The sequence below is a fragment of the Gambusia affinis genome, linkage group LG16 (assembly GCF_019740435.1).
Source record: "Gambusia affinis linkage group LG16, SWU_Gaff_1.0, whole genome shotgun sequence".
Classification (NCBI taxonomy): Eukaryota; Metazoa; Chordata; class Actinopteri; order Cyprinodontiformes; family Poeciliidae; genus Gambusia; species Gambusia affinis.
The window spans coordinates 2,712,702-2,730,223 of NC_057883.1; the positions used below are offsets into that span (position 1 = coordinate 2,712,702).

The following is a 17,522-nucleotide window of genomic DNA, read 5'->3' on the forward strand; positions in this document are numbered from 1 at the left end:
CCTTTTAAAAGGTGATTCTGACACCATCAACCTGGAGCCTCCAGCTTTATGTTTACTGTCTGCATGCAGAAAACAGATAAATAGAACATGCTAGTCAGGCTCTGTAGCGTTTCTTGGGAATATATTTACTGTCAAAATGGGAGGTTCCTGTATTTTCTCAGACTTGAGTTTTCAATCCATTCAAGTCAATTTTCAGAAGTACAAACATTCATTACAGATTTAAAAATCTTTTATGAATGCTTAGAGGAACATTAAAAAAATCAGTTCACTACATCTTCCTGTAGAGTTCATTTGACTGGCAATTTTTGTTATCATTATATGACATCTACAAACTGACAGCAAATCAGAAGCTGAAGGCCAACAGTCTGAACTGACTGAACCCTGTGGGACCGAGAGACTGACGGCACCAGAACCTTTGAGAATGTGAAGAAGATTGTTTTGCTTCTATAAAAGACAAAAATACTGATTCACACTTCAGCATCAACTTTAAAGTGTTTATTTAAAATCTATGAACAAAAGCAGAAAATAACAGAGAGACTGATGGTCATTGCTGTAGTGCAATCAGTGAACGAATCCTAAATATGTTTGTATGTAGAACTCGTCAGTGTAACAGGAAGTAACCAGCAGCTTGGAGGAATGTTCTGTGAACAGTGAACATGAATCGGGTCTGACTTCTAATGGAACCGTTCTACACAGTCCCACTGGCAAAAGCCAAAACCAATCAGCTCACAGGCAGAGAACTCAAAGGTTTAAAGTGCAACTAACCCCAAATCAACTTTCTTGTCTTAATTGTTTAAATAGGTTACTTAGGGTTCTATCCGTTTTTCAATAAATCATGGAAATTTCTTTAGTTCTCTGTCAGGATTTCCTTCAGTTGAATGGTGAAACACACAAAACAATAAATAGGAACGAAACTGGATAAGTCAGCATCTGTCATCCTGAGCACAGCCAAACAGCTCAAAACAAATCAATTTGTCACATGATGAATTAAATCTAGCTCAATGATTTCCATTTCCATTTCCATTGATTGTTTTTCTTCTGTCTCTTTCTATAAAAGTCTTCAGTCTGGTGCTCTGATCTCAACTAGCCTGTTTTATTTAAGGGTAATTTTGTTTACAGAAACTTCAGCATTCATTTTATTTGAAGTTTTGGTTGTTTTATTTATTTTGAATATTTAAAATGTCTTCCAGTTCCAGTGTTAAATATTCTTTAGAAATTAAAAGTTTAAGGATGTGTTCTTACATTATTATGCCAGTCTCATTACTTGAAAACTGTCTCAAAACAAGAATGGAATTGTTTATCATAATAACTTCTGGGACAATTTATCATCTAGCAAACTATGTTAATAAAACTGGTTTACTGCTCAGCCCTACACTTGGCTGAGTCTTTTGGCTCTGCCAGGTTTAATGCTTTCTAACGGGGCTTAGTTACACTTTAACATCACAAGTAGGATCAGTTTTACACATTTAAAATATGTCTATTCCAGATATAGAGCTAATGTAAAATCTAACATGTTTCAAGCTGAGCTGGAGAAAATCCTCCAATCAGTAAAGCAGTAAAGCTGCTGCTGTTTAGCAAACCTTCAGTGTTTTGACATAAATGCTTCCTGATTGTAACTGCAGATCAGGAGGAAAAGCAACATGGTGGCTGCTTAGGCCAGGTCTTCTTCTCCCTCCTCTTCAAACTCTCCCTCCTCCTCTGCCGTGGCCTCCTGGTACTGCTGGTATTCTGACACCAGGTCGTTCATGTTGCTCTCTGCCTCGGTGAACTCCATCTCGTCCATGCCCTCGCCGGTGTACCTGCGACGACACAACGTCAGTGTCTGTGTCGTACAGCACGGCGCTATGAATGGCTGTGTTGGACTCACCAGTGCAGGAAGGCCTTGCGGCGGAACATGGCGGTGAACTGCTCTGAGATGCGCTTGAACAGCTCCTGGATGGCCGTGCTGTTTCCAATGAAGGTGGCGGCCATCTTGAGGCCGCGTGGCGGGATGTCGCAGACGGCCGTCTTCACGTTGTTGGGGATCCACTCCACGAAGTAGCTGCTGTTCTTGTTCTGAACGTTCAGCATCTGCTCGTCCACCTCCTTCATGGACATGCGGCCGCGGAAGATGGCCGCCACCGTCAGGTAGCGGCCGTGGCGCGGGTCGCATGCCGCCATCATGTTCTTGGCGTCGAACATCTGCATGGTGAGTTCAGGGACTGTCAGGGCCCTGGAAGAGAGACCTTCAGTTAAAAGGAAGTTTCTAGAACAGTGGGGTTGATCCTCATCTAAGGCTGGACTGAGAATCTTCACCGGTACTGCTGGCTGCCTCGACTCGTCAGCGGGGCGAAGCCCGGCATGAAGAAGTGCAGTCTGGGAAACGGCACCATGTTGACGGCCAGCTTCCTCAGGTCGGCGTTCAGCTGGCCGGGGAAGCGCAGGCAGGTGGTGACGCCGCTCATTGTGGCCGACACCAGATGGTTCAGATCGCCGTAGGTGGGCGTGGTGAGCTTCAACGTACGGAAGCATATGTCGTACAGCGCCTCGTTGTCGATGCAGAAGGTCTCATCAGTGTTCTCCACCAGCTGGTGGACGGACAGGGTGGCGTTATAGGGCTCCACCACGGTGTCTGACACCTGTCAGGAAGGGAGTGGGATTACAGAGAACAATGAAGCCTCGTTAAAGACCCAGAGGAAGCAGCTATGAGGCAGAGCACCTTATCTGGACTGATTTGAATCCTGGATGTAAACCTTGGGCGATGGCACCACGCTGAACGTGTTCATGATGCGGTCTGGGTACTCCTCCCGGATCTTGCTGATGAGGAGCGTGCCCATGCCGGAGCCGGTGCCTCCTCCCAGGGAGTGGGTGAGCTGAAAACCCTGCAGGCAGTCGCAGCTCTCCGCCTCCTTCCTCACCACGTCCATCACCGAGTCCACCAGCTCCGCTCCTTCAGTGTAGTGGCCCTTAGCCCAGTTATTACCAGCACCGCTCTGACCTGGAACAGACCCAAGTAGAGAATAAATACTTATTCTGTTATGAATTCTGTATTAGGACTATCATGACTTAGTCATCAAAGTTCACTGTAAAGATTTGACTAGTTTTATGACTTCATCTTGAATCCAGATTTCTCGAACTTGAACTAAATTGAGTGCTTCATGTTTCCTTCCCTTCCTAGTCAACATTAGATCTATTAGTGAGTTTAAAGGATCATTTTCCTTTTCAGCCTCATTCAAAACAGAAACAATAGTTTGTTTCCAGTTCACCTGCATCATATTTAACATTAAGGCTTGTATTTCTCTGTGGATTTGTTAAATACAAAAAATAGACAATCTTCTAGTTTTATGTGGCTGCTCTATGTAAATAAAACGTAAATATGTGAAACCCTTATACTCACCAAAAACAAAGTTGTCAGGTCTAAACAGCTGTCCAAAAGGACCAGATCTGACCGAGTCCATAGTGCCCGGCTCCAAGTCCACCAGAACAGCGCGAGGAACATACTTTCCACCTACACGAGACAAAAGTAAATTGGACTAAAGTATAAAAAATAGAAAGAAAAACATTTTCTCCATTAACTGCAATAATAATTTATTTTCTCTAATTATAAAAGCCATTGTGCGCAACATGTGGGAGGAAAGTTGCAGCAACTGGTTATCTGTTGCCAACAACTAACCGTTAGCAACAGCTAACTAGTAACCATTGAATTAAAATCCGGTGACGTGAAGGCCAGGCCCTCTGGTGGACGGTGGTGGTACTAAAATGTTTCTTTGAGATATTGAATTACTTGGACCTCCACTGAAGTAATAGTACACAACTAGAAAATTCCTGAAGAAATTTAACTGGGGCCTGCCAAAGTGTGCTCGTCGGTTTGGACCCAGCGTTCTGGTGCTAAATGTTAGCATCAATGCTAAGCTAAGTTCAAAAATTCCAAAGAAGCATGTGGAGAATCCCAAGAATGTCGACTAACATGGACTTGTAACATTCAGCATGATAAACCTAAGTGAATCAGCTAAAATTAGCCAAAATGCTAATGTTAGCATGAATGCTGTCAGTAGCATGTGGGGCATCACTAGCATGTTGTCTGTACTTGACTTACACCATTCAGTATACTAAACATGGCTAAAACTACAGAAAAAAAGGTAATAGCTTATTTAAGCTAAAAGGCTAATGCTAAAGAACTCCCTAACCTGAGAGAAACAGATAATGCAGAATGATATTATTGCACCGCCACAGGCGGTGCACTGACCTGACTGTCATAGAGGCTTTTATTTTGAAATTTGCAGAAAGCTTCATTATAAATGCCCACACTAATCCAGTGTGTAAGAGTGCTTTGGATAAACCAGTCACATAAAGCAAAAAAGAGCAATTATATGACGTAAAAATTGTCAAGGCTTTAATTTAGAAATTTTTGTTAAGCTTCATTTCAAAGCGCCAAACTCATCGTATGTATAAGAGTCATTGGATTAAATCAGTCATATGCTCATGAAAGCAATTACTTGATGTAAAAATATTCAAGGTAATAGAAAAATAGCTAATAGCTTATTTAAGCTAAAAGGCTAATGCTAATGACTTGAGAGAAACAGATAATGCAGAATCATATTAGTGTCAGTTAGAACTACAGATATGGTGTTTTTGTAGTCCTATTTATTATCATTAGGTCAAAGGTTAATGATTATGTTTATGTTTTTCTCTCATAACATGAGAGAAAAACATAATACAGGCTAATATTATTGCACCGCCTTACGGTGGTAGACTAACCTGACTGAAATGGTGAGGCTTTTATTGGGAAATTTCGATTAAGCTTCATTTAAAATTGACACACTAATCCTGTGTGTAACAATGGTTTGTTAAAATCAGTTATAAAATGCCCAAAACACAAGTAGTTCTAAAGGCCAGCTCATTCCAGAGAGTTCTCCCATAAATCAGCTGCTCTGGCCTCATGTGTTCTGTTGCTATGGTAATGGATCAGCTGTTAACTGTCGTGTGTGTGAGACAGAAAGGGAGAAAAAGAATTCTATCTTTGTGAGACACCCAGCCAATTAATATGGAAAAAGCACTCCGAACAAACCTTTGCCGTTCAGGAACCGTAATACATATTCGAAAACCGTTTGAAGCGTATGAGAGGGCTATTTGTCGTCTCCGATAGTACCGCAATTCATATTTGTACCTCATTCACAGTAATTGCAGTGATGAGACAAAAAATAGTGTGTGACGGGCTCAGAAAATTTTCAGAAATACATGGAAGTGAACCTGGGAGAGCGTCAGTTACCCTGGCGCATGATTTTGCTCTGAAGCACCTTGACAGAAAACCGTGAGACTTAGAAAAAAATCAAACATATTTTACCGGAGCAGGCATGCGTATCAATGTCATGACCGAGTTTGATATCGATAGGGAAATATTTGTGGGCGTGACGGCGATTTCAAAATTGTTTTGGGGTCAGAAATCTGCTTAAATTCTCACTCTAAAAAAGCGGCAGTTGGTGTCAGTTATGCTCTACGTTTCGAAAGCTGGAAATTTTATTCGTTTTTTGCTTTTTACTTTGCCATCGTAAGTCAGATTCCCAATAAAAATAATAGCTCCCTTCCCGGGAACGAGCCGCACGTTTTGATACCACTTTTGTGGGTGGGCTCGCAGCGGTACCAGCCGCATTCCGGGTGACGGAATAAAAACTAGAAAATTCCTGAAGAAATTTAACTGGGGCCTGCCAAAGTGTGCCCGTCGGTTTGGACCCAGCGTTCTGATGCTAAGAATTAGCATCAATGCTAAGCTAAGTTCAAAAATTCAAAAGAAGCATGTGGAGAATCACATGAATGTTGACTAACATGGACATGCACGATTCAGCATGATAATCAGCTCACTAGCATGTTGTCTAAACTTGACTTACACCATTAAGTATACTAAACATGGCTAATAAGTCAGAAAAATAGCTAATAGCTTATTTAAGCTAAAAGGCTAATGCTAATGAACTGCCTTGCTGCGTAGTGCGCAGCCTTGCGCAACTACGCAGCAAGGCGTAGTTGCTGCGTAGTTGGTGTCAGTTATGCTCTGCGTTTCGGCAGTTGGAAATTTTGCTCGTTTTTCATGTCGCCATCGTAAGTCCGATTCCTTATAAAAATAATAGCACACCTGCCGGGATCGGGCCGCACGTTTTGATACCACTTTTGTGGTACGAGCCGCATTCCGGTTGACGGAATAAATAATAATATATAAAGAGGCGTTCTATTGGTGTAGAACAATAGGTGCCTGCCATGCAATGCATGGAGGCAGTGACTGACACTGCTCTCCTTATGCATTGCTATGGGGCAGGCCCCAACTGTGAAGCAAACTATGAACCAACCTGACGCCTCGTTGTAATACACGTTGATACGATCCAACTGAAGGTCGCTGTCCCCGTGGTATGTCCCGGTTGGGTCAATACCGTGTTCGTCGCTTATCACCTCCCAAAACTACAACCGAAAAGAGAAGAAAAATATTAAATTAACTAATTGAGCAGAGAGATTTACTGAAAACAACGCAAGCCAACAGGTATGGATAGCCTTTCAGCTAACAGCTACGCCAGCTTTTTTTCATGCTGAGCAAGCTGCTGGTTATTTAACAGCGCGCACAAACTAAGTAATTTTTTAGTCGGTATCCCAACGAATTTAGGCCGAAGTTTCAAACATGAATACTTTCTCACCTTGGCTCCAATCTGGTTCCCGCATTGGCCAGCTTGAAGATGAACAATTTCCCTCATTTTGTCGAAATAAAGACTGTGACCCTTCACGAACAAGTTGGTGCGCTACGCAGTGCAGAGGATTATATACCTAGGAGGTGGGCGGGAACGTTGCGTAAGGGTTGCTACACGCCATTGGATGAGAATGGTCTCATTTAAATTGTAAACGGTTCCTGATTGGACAATGTTTCTTCAGTTCAAACGTTGGTTGTAGTGAGCGGCCCGGGCTCACGCCATCCACCGGGTTACCTTGGAAACCAAAACTAAACCTTTATCAACACAGCTGGTGTTTTCGCCAAAGATTTTGCTTCAACATATTTTTTGCTTTGTAGAGTTACAAGCATATCATGCTTAAAACTAAATTCATCTGTATTTATATTTTTTAGTGATGAAAGTTTATACAGAATAAATTTGCAATAAAAATAAATACAAAAATGTAAAAGATGAAATAATGACATTTTACACGTTGAATGTTTCCATTATAGGTAAGCCTTCTGTATTTTTATGCTCGTTTCATTGTCTACATTTCATTTTTCTTTAGTTTTGTCATTTTCTCATATCTGTGTTCATTTGCGTGTTATTTTTAATTTTATTAAACATTTTCTTACATTTTCCATGCAATTAATGCTTGTCAGTATGTATTTATTTATTTAATGAACTTGCCAGATGTCTCTTTTTATTAAAAGTTGGACTACTCTGAATAATATCCAGGATATTTATAGAATCTGTCTTCCTTGAAAACTGAGTTGTTATGAAGACATCATCCATTAATCTTTATTAATGCTCATGTAACCAATTTTATTGTTCAGTTAAGACCGAGTTCTCAGATTGGAAATTGGTATTTCCTAACAACACTGTCGATTTTAAGCCCATCAAGAAGCCAAACAGGCGAGGCAGGAATTATGTTAGGAGTTATGAGATGATAGATCTCTAAAGAAGAATAAAAAAGTTGGTGAAAAAAAATAAGAAACGGACATGGCTGACCCGGAAGATATCTCCTCCTATTTGAGCAGCATATCTCTACCTTCCGTCACGGAAGAAGATCGTGCCTTTTTAGATGCTGCTTTCACTCCGGAGGAAGTTTGGGCTGCAATTAAATCTATGCCAAACAGAAAATGTCCTGGACCCGATGGATTTCCATTGGAATTTTTTAAGCTATTTTGGCCAGAGATTCAACCAATGTTCATGCCTGCTGTTAATGACATTTTGAGAAATGGCATCCCCCCCTCATGGAGACATGCCTCCATCAGTCTTCTTCTAAAAGAAGGTAAAAGTCCCCTGGACTGTTCCTCCTTTAGGCCTGTTAGTTTGCTTAACGTTGATTATAAAATTGTGGCAAAAGTATTGGCCCGGAGATTGGAAAATATCCTTCCTAAAATTATAAATCCAGATCAGGCAGGGTTTATAAAAATGAGATATGGCACAGACAATATACGACGCGTTCTTAATGTTGTTCAGTACCTTAATGTTCACAAAGAGCCAGCAGTAATTGTTTCCCTCGATGCCGAGAAGGCTTTTGACCGAGTTGAATGGCAGTTTCTTTTTCAGGTGTTACATAAATTCGGTCTGGGGCCAAATTTTATCAATCTGGTTAAAAGCTTTTATTCAGACCCAACAGCCTCAGTTAACACAAATGGTTTGATGTCTGAGCCCTTCAAGATTCATAGGGGTTGTAGGCAGGGGTGCCCCCTTTCACCCTTATTGTTTACTTTGTTTATTGAACCCCTGGCTGAGATTATCAGGACTAATCCGGATGTATCTGGAATCAATATAGACGGTAGAAACCATATAATTTCATTATTCGCAGATGACGTTCTTTTGTATATGTGTGATCCTGAGAAATCAATTCCAGCTGTCCTGGAATCTGTGGCTGCATTCAGTGCTTTATCAGGATATAAAATCAATTTAGGAAAATCTGTCGCCACCCCTTTCAGCATCCCCTCCGAAAGGTTTATGCAATCTCCTTTTCAAATGTCTATCAGAGGCTTCAAGTATCTGGGTATTTTTGTTACACCTGATCTGAATAATCTTTTTGAAACTAATTACTCACCTTTAATTCAGAAGATAAAAAATGATTTAATAAAATGGGCCCCCCTGCCAACCTCCTTCTTAGGGAGAATCAATATTATAAAAATGAACATTCTTCCGCGACTGAACTATTTATATCAAAATCTTCCCTGCTATTTATCCCCTGCACACTTCAAATTACTAAATTCTCATTTATCTCGCTTTGTCTGGAACAACAAACACCCAAGAGTCAAGTTTTCTATATTAACTAAGCCAAAACATCTTGGAGGTTTGTCGTTACCATCCCTGCAGCTTTATTATTGGTCAGCACAACTTAAAATCATATCAAATTGGTTTATGAATAGAAAGAACGCTTTATGGTTAGATCTGGAGTCACAATCTTGTCTCCCCAGCAAACTTAATTCTCTTTTTTTTATAAGTGGCATAGACCAAATGGCTCATCTCAGAAGTAGCTTCATTGTTTATAATACTTTGCTGGCCTGGCGAGATGCGAGGAAATATCTAAATATCTCTCCCACCCTCTCTTCCTGGTCATCGTTAACTTTGAACCCAGATTTACCAGCAGAGATTAGAAGCATTGGCTTGTCTGAATGGTCATCTAAGGGACTGTCAAATATTATGGACATGCTGGACTCTGACTCTGTTAAATCCTTTGAACAAATTACAGCCAATTTCAATATTTCTAATAGAGATTTCTATAAATACCTACAGATCCGTCATTTTGTGAGCTCTCTTTGGAGGACAGGAAAATTACATACAAAATTGTCAGAGTTAGAGAATATGATTATCATGACCAAATCTCCCAAAGGACTTATCTCTAAGATATATCATTTACTATCTGGCTCTGACTCCTCAGGTTATGATGCTATGAAGCTGGTGTGGGAGCGTGACCTAGGACTGACATTTGATCTGGCAGATTGGGAGGAAATCTGTGATGGGGTTTTCCCCAACTCCACCTCAGTTTCTTTACATTAGCAGAACTTTAAATTCTTCTACCGAACTTATTATACACCTGTTCGCCTTCGGAGGATGTTTCCTGATGCTTCAGATCTGTGTCATAAATGCAAAATACATAGGGGCACATTTATTCACTTATTTTGGTCTTGCAATTGTATTCAAACTTTCTGGAAAAGAGTTCATCTCATGATACAAGAGATCATTGGTAAACAGTTCTCACTAACTCCCTCCTTCTGTCTCTTTAACCATCCTTCAGACATTCTACTTAATGCAGACACTAAACATCTGCTTGCAATCCTTTTATTTCTGGCCAAGAAATGTATACTATTGAGATGGTCAGCACCACAGGCCCCTACAGTTGATATGTGGATATCACAGATTTCTGCCATTGTCTCAGTTGAAAAACTCACTCATGACCTTCATCAAAAGTCGGACAAATTTTGGAGGATCTGGGCCCCACTGCAATCCTTTTTACAGAGGCTGTAATTTTTTGTATTTATATATATATATATTTTTTTTTTCTCTCTCTTACATTCAATATATCACATTTGGCTGTCTGACAGTTGTGACTATTTTGAATTATGACTACTGTATTTTGTGTATGTGGGCTGTATGTATGTATGTTTTTATTTTTTATGTGGACTTTGCAGTGCTCCTTGTTGTTTTGGGGTGGGTTGTTTTTGTTTAATTTTGTTGGTGTTTACATAAAGTTATGAAAATCAATAAAAAGAAAAAAAAAGAAAATAAAAAAAATAAGAAAATGCACATTAGTAGGGAAGAAGGCATCCAGCACCAACAGATCAGACTGATACCAGATCACTGCGATTTTAAAAGGTAAGAGCTTAGGACTAGTTGAGGAGAAGCTCTGCTATGTTTTTAGAAAGCAAAAGTCTTTTTTTATGTTTGGATTTATGTTTTTGTGTATGCGTGTGCTTGTGTAGGCAACAATCTGTTTCATTAGCAACTCACTTTGCTGCTTGACCTCCAGCAGAGTGTCCGTCCTGTGTGGACTGTAAACTGGACTTATAAGTCCTTGTACAGAGGAGACGTATCTACAGAACACACACATTCTCACAAATATTACATTATTATTATTTCTTCTTTCAGAAAATACTGTTGAAACCAGAAGTTTACATTCACAGAATCAAGAGACAAACACATTTATTTCTTTCTGAAGTTAAATCAGAACTTCTCTTGTTTTTGGTCAGTTACAATTAACAGAATAATTCCTATTTGTTAAAGAAAGAAAACTTAGCAATAACAGTCCTAAATTATTATTATTTTTTTTGTAACTTTCTACAAATTCAGAAGAAAACCTCCGATATGTCACTTGATAGGTCCTGTGTTTTAGAAAATGGGTTTTTGTCCAACATGAGTACAAAGACCACAGAAAAGCCAAACATCTTGTGGAAATGCTGCTGAAGCTGGTCAGACAGATTCATTATCCACAGTCAAACGGTCCTGGACTCACATGGGCTGAAAGGCAGCTCAGCGAGGAAGAAGCCTTTACTACAAAAGAAACATAAAAAGCCAGTTTGCAGATGCAGGGATGAAGATCTTTATTTTTGGAGAGATGCTCTGTGGTCTGATGGAACCGTTTGGCCATAATGACCGTCATTACATTTGGGGGAAAAACTGAATTTTCCAGAAGTCTTCCCAAGTTTGTTTTCCTTGTAGTTTTGAAAAATGTGGAGTCCAACTACAAATATTTTCCAGATCTGAATTAGTATGGAAGAAAAAGATAAAGTATGGATACATTTTGGTATTTAACTTGCTTTTTGATCTTTCTGTGAAAATGTAAACAGGAACTGAAATCAATTAGAAACACCCAAAACTATTACAAAAAGTTCAACGTAAAGAAATTAAAGATGAAACGACACTCTTTAACTACACCTCAGTGCCTTCGCCTCAGTTTCAGGAGAAAAGGAATCTGAGATGGAGAGAAAAAAACAGAGTTCAGAGGGAACGCAGCCACTGGAGAGCTGCTGCGAGCCGCGTCTCCCGTTTCTCTTTTACCTGCTCCACTGGAGAGCAGAGCTGCTTTCAACTCCGCCTCCTTCCTCCATCAGGGTGGTGTTGAACTGAACAACATGAGGCAGGTAAAGGTTTGAGGATGTGGAAACACTAAAAACACTGACTGGTTATTTTCAAGATCAAGTTAATGTTATGTTTTTAAGAGTATGCCATGAGAATAGTAATGTCAGCACATTAAAACTAAACGTTTTAGATGTTCTGATGATGAAGCACAGTCAACAGCAAATCCTCAGTGTGAATGATTCATCCACTGCCCTCTGGCGGCAGGGGAAGGAACAGCAGGTTGATCTGAAACGGAGGAAAAGTCCCAGGATCTCTGGGAATCCTCTGCTTGAGCCAAGGAATGGAACAAAGAGGTTGTGGTTTGGGTCACTTTTCCAGATGTTTGCTGCTATTTTGGACCAACATTTGTGGATGATAATCAACAGCTTTTGAAGAAATGATCCCAACTGCACAGACGAAACATTCTCAGGTTTCCAAACAGGAGTAGGAAAAGGAAATTGCTACATTTTAGGTATTCCTCCTCCCAAACAGCGTCTCTTCTGGAGGAACTTTTTTCAGGAGAGCCACTTCAGCAATTCCAGTCAATTCCGGCTTTGACTGGAATTGAGGAGGATATTCTGGGTAGGAATTAATGACTGAGACTATATAGATTTTTATATTTAATTTCTTGCACAGTTTGGTTATGTTCTGATTCCCTGATTTTAAACAGTTCATTTGAGTGGAACTCACTGAAAAAAGATGCTGGATTTTTTTGTCCTATTCTGGTTTTTATTATTGTACGGTTGGGTTGAGTATCTGGTCTTTTAGATCTGCTTACAGCATGAACGCCCAGCCCAGTTAATATGAACTACGGGCATTTAACTTTATGTCATTGTAACCAAGCATGTCAAACCACAACTTGACAAAATATGGAATTTCTTTAGCTGAGTCAGCTGATTGAAAGCTATAGTAAGTAAAAACATTTTTTAAATATTTGTTAAAATTATCCCCATGTTGTGACAGTTTGCCATGAGACGGATAAAAGATCGATCTCCTCCAGCATCTCCCTGAGATGTAGTCGTTTGAAGAAAGGGACGGCTCCCAAACACTTCATTTCCCAGTTAGTGATGTCTTTAATGTACTACATAGATACATAATCACAGTCATCACTTTAAGAATACTGCTCTGTCAACACAGCAAAAATAATCCTCACTGTAACATGCAATCATTCAAAAAGAGAACTCAGCCCTAACAAAACTTCATAATGCAAAATATATTAACAAAAATCTATTTCCAACTTCTAATTTGAAAGCTTTCTGAGCCCTCCAATGGATATTGGAAGCAACATAGAACCTAAATCAGATGTTACTTCCATATAAAGATGTTATGGTACAGCTTCAGCAGAAAGTAAACAGGGGAAGGCCATTGTCAAATAATTAGAAAACAAAATGGTAAACTTTCTCATATCTGTGCCTTGTTGGTTCTGGAGAACCTGGTATTCAACCTAGGAGTCCGTTTCAACTTCCATCCAAAAGGTTATGAGAACTACTAATCACAAAACAAAACCATCACAGATCTGGATGGAAGGTCTCAGCAGGGATGTAGTTCAGGAGCAACAAGTCCAGAACAGCCTGAGCTTCTTTCTCACTGGAGGAGTATCTTCCTAAAAGGTTCTTTCCACAAGTTACAAAAACCCCAAAAAGTCCAACCTGCAAACGATCCAGTGGGCCGTTCAAAGAGCAGCATTATAACCACGATCCACCAGCGTTCGACCACCAGGTCATCCAACTTCAGCCCGACTGGAGCAAAGCAGCATGGTGTTCTGTGAACTTCCACTCCTGTGTCCAATCCTTAGCAGCTTGTTTTGGGTTCCTGTTAGTGAAGGTCGGCTCCAACTTCGGACTCCAAGGCCGGCTGGGAATGATGATCCAGGTGGACGATGCGGCTAGTACCCCTCATCATAATCCCCGTCACATCCATAACCTGGAAGGAGGGAAAGTCGGAGGGGGAAAAGAGGAATATGACCATGTAGTGAGTGGGTGACTCAGGGTTGAGTTTATCTTCCCTCTGGTTCAGATCTGACTGTTTTGAGTCAGGTTTGAGTCACTTCCACATGTGGTACTGGATCAGATTCCTGCTGGAGGTTTCCTCCTGTTGAAAGGGAATTCTTCCTTTCCACTTTCACAATATGCTTTCTGAGTATGAGGAACTGCTGCGGTGGCTCAGTGCAATGAGCTGGACTGCTGTAGGTTACATTTTATTAATTGGAATCTCTAACTCTAAATGTATGAATTGGACCCATTTGTCTTGTTAAAGGCATTTAAATGACACATCTGTTACATTCATACAGCAGGTCTCGCTGCTCAACTCTGATTTTTTGTCACACTGAAGTAATACAGTTTACAGCAGTAATAATGGATGGAGAAGTTTATGGATCAATTTTAAGGTTTATTCAGCAAATGAGAGTGGAGAGTAAGATCATAACACAAAAGAAGCAAATAAAACTAAAGCACAACTAATATGACTGACCTTTTTTATAAGTTCAGAATTATAATGTCAGCCATTGTTCTCCTCTGTATTTACATAAACATCAAAAAATATTTAGCAAAATGATCATAAATATTGCGTTGAAAAGTATCCAAACGTCTACAACTTAGTACCACATAAGGAAGTGGCACAGAACTGTTTTGTGGGGTGAAAAGATCGGAATTGGATCTTTCTGACTCCCGTTAAATAAACAGAAGACACGTCGCATATGGGCAAAAAAACTGGATTTGCATCATATTTGCCTGCAGTGTGAATGTAACCTTATTGTGGTATAAAGAGATCTGATGAGAAGATGCTTCAGTTTCTCCAGACTTATCTTGTTATAAAAATTAGTGATGAGAAAACATTGGAAAATTAACAATATGGTACCACTTGTTGAAAAAAAGACCAAGAAAAAAACCCAAAAACATATTTAAGTACCAACTAACTACATTTATTCATGATGTGTGTCCAAACTGACCGTCGCCGCCCAGCAGCTCCATGGCGCTGACACAGGTCTCCTCCTCTTCAAAGGTCCTCTCGACAACAGCGGCAGTTAGACGCCTCTGGTAAACTTTCTCATATCTGGGAGGGGCTTCAGTCTGAACAAACGATCAGGAAGAGACGCTGATTATTTTCACCAGTTTAGTGGCTCATATAATCAAGTCCAATAAAGTCGTGGCTCTACAGCGGAGGAGGTAGCAGATGTGCTAAATGTAGCGTTGTAGTGTGACCAACATTTTTCACCTCATTACAGTAAATGACTTCTATTTTTGTTATTTATTTTTTTAAATAACCCCACCAGCAGATCATTTACCTGCATGAAAAAATTGGATATTAATCAAAGCTTTGGAATACTAATTTTCTTCATGGTTCAAAGAGTAAGTATTTCTTTGTATTTCAAGGTCTTCCCATTGTATTAGTTAAGCTAACAAATGTTCACTCCAAAGGGTTACAAAATATATCTTTTGGAAGTTGTCCATGTTTTTTCAACTGAATTAGGATTATTTTGGAGCGCTGAATTCAAAAATGACATCCATTTTTCTCAACCAGGTTTTTATTCTAATTTGATTTAGAGAAATTTGATCTTCTGACTAAATTGATAACATTTTTGTGACATTAGCAGTTTATTTCAGTTCATATTTCTCAACCCAAAAAAAAAAAAAAGGGTTTTAGGACAAAAAAAATTGTTTCCTAACTGAGTGTATTAATTAATGCCTCAAACTTGGACTTCTATAAATTGAATAATTAACAGTAATCAGTGTAAGACGCCTTCATTGTGTAAAATTCTCCGTCTCTTTTCTGTCCTGATGGAATCTCTCCTCCTGCTCATCACTCATTGATCCAGATGTCAGAACAAGTCGTGCATTTTGATGCTCATGTTGCTCCGTAGTTCAGAAAGTTGACCTGATTGAGAAAAACCAATGAGATTTTTGGATTCAGCTCATCAACACGACCCTAAAACAGATGAAAAACCCCTGACTATGGTTTGGCTGTTGATCAGTGTTATGGTCCTGATGAAAACAGTCGCATTCAGAAGTCACATGATCAGTAAATAAATCTCACTTAACTTAAAGGAGAACTCCAAAGGAAATCTCAAAATGTTGGCATTATTTACATAAAACATTTATCTGACCTAAAACTGAACTTGTTTTTAGCGGGTTCTTTTGGTCAGTTTATATATGGGGTTATTTTTAGGGGGCGGAGTTGATGCGGTTCATCATGTGCTCTGTGCTAAAATATCGTCGGCCTTCTGGAAACTCAGAGTGAAGTTTTACAGAAAGTGATTTATTAGGTGCAGAGCAAATGAACAGGAAGCTCACCTGCTTCACAGCCAGCTTCTTGTTGGGTTGTCTGCTGATGAACGGCTGCAATCTGCAACACAAGGAGGATTAAAGACAAAGAATCTAAAAAAATCTAAATGGAATTACACTTTAATCTTTACAGAGAAGGAAAATAATGTAATGGCTAAAAATATGAATCCCATGAATTGGCTCCATGTAAACAAAATGAATCCAATTTAATTTGTCTTATGATATTAATGTTGAGATTCAAGCAAGTTCCTATTATTCCTATTATTTAGGCTATGAATCCTTTAGCAGCTAATATGTGTGATTTAGAAAACTTGACAGGAGAGAGGAAAGAGAAAATGATGCTGGATTTGATCAGTGACAGGTGGATGGATCTTCAATGAGTATCAGACATGATTGTGTTAAGGAAGCTGCATCAGCAAGTGCCCCCTCTGAAGCTTTTCTAATGAAAACCACCCACAATGCACCTCGTCTGCAATTCACATCTGTATTTTGCACTATTTTTATAAATAAATATGTCTAATTCCTTTATTGAACACGCTCATTTTTACACTCAGGATCTACTAAGTTAGCTAGCTAGCTTCTGAGGACTGTTGCTAGCACTACATTGTTCATTTAAAAAATTAAAATTAAAAATTAAACCCACACACATTTTTAATAAGCTCTGTTGTTCCTGAAATTAATGATTTATTTTCCTTTTCCTTGCACTTACTATCCTTTCTCTTGGTTTATTATATAAAGTACCAGTGAAATATATTGAAGTTTTTGGTTGTATTGTGAGAAACAGGAAAATGTTTGGGGTGTATGTGAGGCACTGCAGTCTCAACCTTTCATCTATAAAAGTCTTTGGAAATCAAGACGTAGATGACAAGTAGCTCAACAAGACAGTCTGGTGGACAATTTGAGCTTCATGTTGTCTGAAAACCAAACATACATTTTGGTTTCAGACACTGATTGGTCCAAATGTTGGTGTCTTGGCCACAAATCCTTGCCAGCGCTACGGCTAATTATAAATTGATTCTTTTACATTCATAATCTACAGAAGCTCTGGACAATGTAGCCGATTTGCAAGGAAATACCAGCAAATAACTTTGCGAGAGTCCTTCACTCTCTACATCTCTATTGGCTCCAAGCACCTGACAGTGAAATGGTGTGAATGAGAAGGAGCTCAGACCCGACTTTGAGTGACATGTCTCTCTGAGAAGGAAATCTTTTCTTAGACAGCCCAGGAGATAATCAGCAATGAATTTAGCACTGGCGGTAATTCCCAAGTAGAAATCCCTCCATGCTGGCTGATATTAACATAACTCCCAGGGGCTCCCCACCTTCTTTAATGCCACCCAGCCGGGTGCCGAGCTCAACTCTCACTGATAAGACGGAGAGTGCGAGTGAGCTTTTAATTAATCTGCTGTAACCGTGGTAAAGGGACGGGAGAGTGGGGAATGTTTCATCTTCACCCCCAACGTTACCCCCCCTCATTCTCAAACCTTAT

At 39.7% G+C, this 17,522-nt stretch overlaps 2 protein-coding genes across 4 annotated transcripts in view; both read right to left on the reverse strand.

Annotated features, from left to right (window-relative positions):
* Positions 1-480: 480 nt before the first annotated feature.
* LOC122846125 (tubulin beta-4B chain) lies at positions 481-6,820 on the reverse strand. Of its 3 annotated transcripts, XM_044142902.1 has the most exons (7): positions 6,657-6,820; positions 6,318-6,426; positions 3,377-3,487; positions 2,733-2,977; positions 2,296-2,618; positions 1,868-2,212; positions 481-1,799 (listed from the first exon to the last, which is right to left on the reverse strand). In XM_044142902.1, the coding sequence occupies exons 1-7, from the start codon at positions 6,711-6,713 to the stop codon at positions 1,652-1,654; spliced, it is 1,338 nt and encodes a 445-aa protein (XP_043998837.1). In that variant the 5' UTR covers positions 6,714-6,820; the 3' UTR covers positions 481-1,651. The 3 variants fall into 3 exon arrangements, with proteins under 3 accessions (XP_043998837.1, XP_043998838.1, XP_043998839.1); XM_044142903.1 differs by lacking the exon at positions 6,318-6,426 and having other exon boundaries at positions 6,657-6,750; XM_044142904.1 differs by lacking the exons at positions 481-1,799; positions 1,868-2,212 and having other exon boundaries at positions 2,479-2,618; positions 2,699-2,977; positions 6,657-6,794.
* Positions 6,821-12,802: 5,982 nt separating this feature from the next.
* The window catches only part of LOC122846096 (transcription factor IIIB 90 kDa subunit-like), a 66,696-nt gene continuing 61,976 nt past the window's right edge, over positions 12,803-17,522 (reverse strand). The window contains exons 17-19 of the mRNA XM_044142846.1: positions 16,043-16,094; positions 14,701-14,821; positions 12,803-13,676 (exon numbers count right to left, since the gene is read on the reverse strand). Of these exons, the coding sequence (XP_043998781.1) occupies positions 13,639-13,676; positions 14,701-14,821; positions 16,043-16,094 (211 nt within the window). The 3' untranslated portion in view covers positions 12,803-13,638. The remainder of the gene's footprint in view (positions 13,677-14,700; positions 14,822-16,042; positions 16,095-17,522) is intronic.

Bases quoted from the DNA above. Each gene is read 5' to 3' on its own strand.
- LOC122846125 (XM_044142902.1), bottom strand. From the start codon at position 6,713: ATGAGGGAAATTGTTCATCTTCAAGCTGGCCAATGCGGGAACCAGATT. The intron at 2,978-3,376 runs GTGAGTATAAGG...GGTCTGTTCCAG, and splicing joins ACCTGACAACTTTGTTTTTG to GTCAGAGCGGTGCTGGTAAT. The intron at 1,800-1,867 runs GTGAGTCCAACA...GTGTCGTCGCAG, and splicing joins CGCAAGGCCTTCCTGCACTG to GTACACCGGCGAGGGCATGG.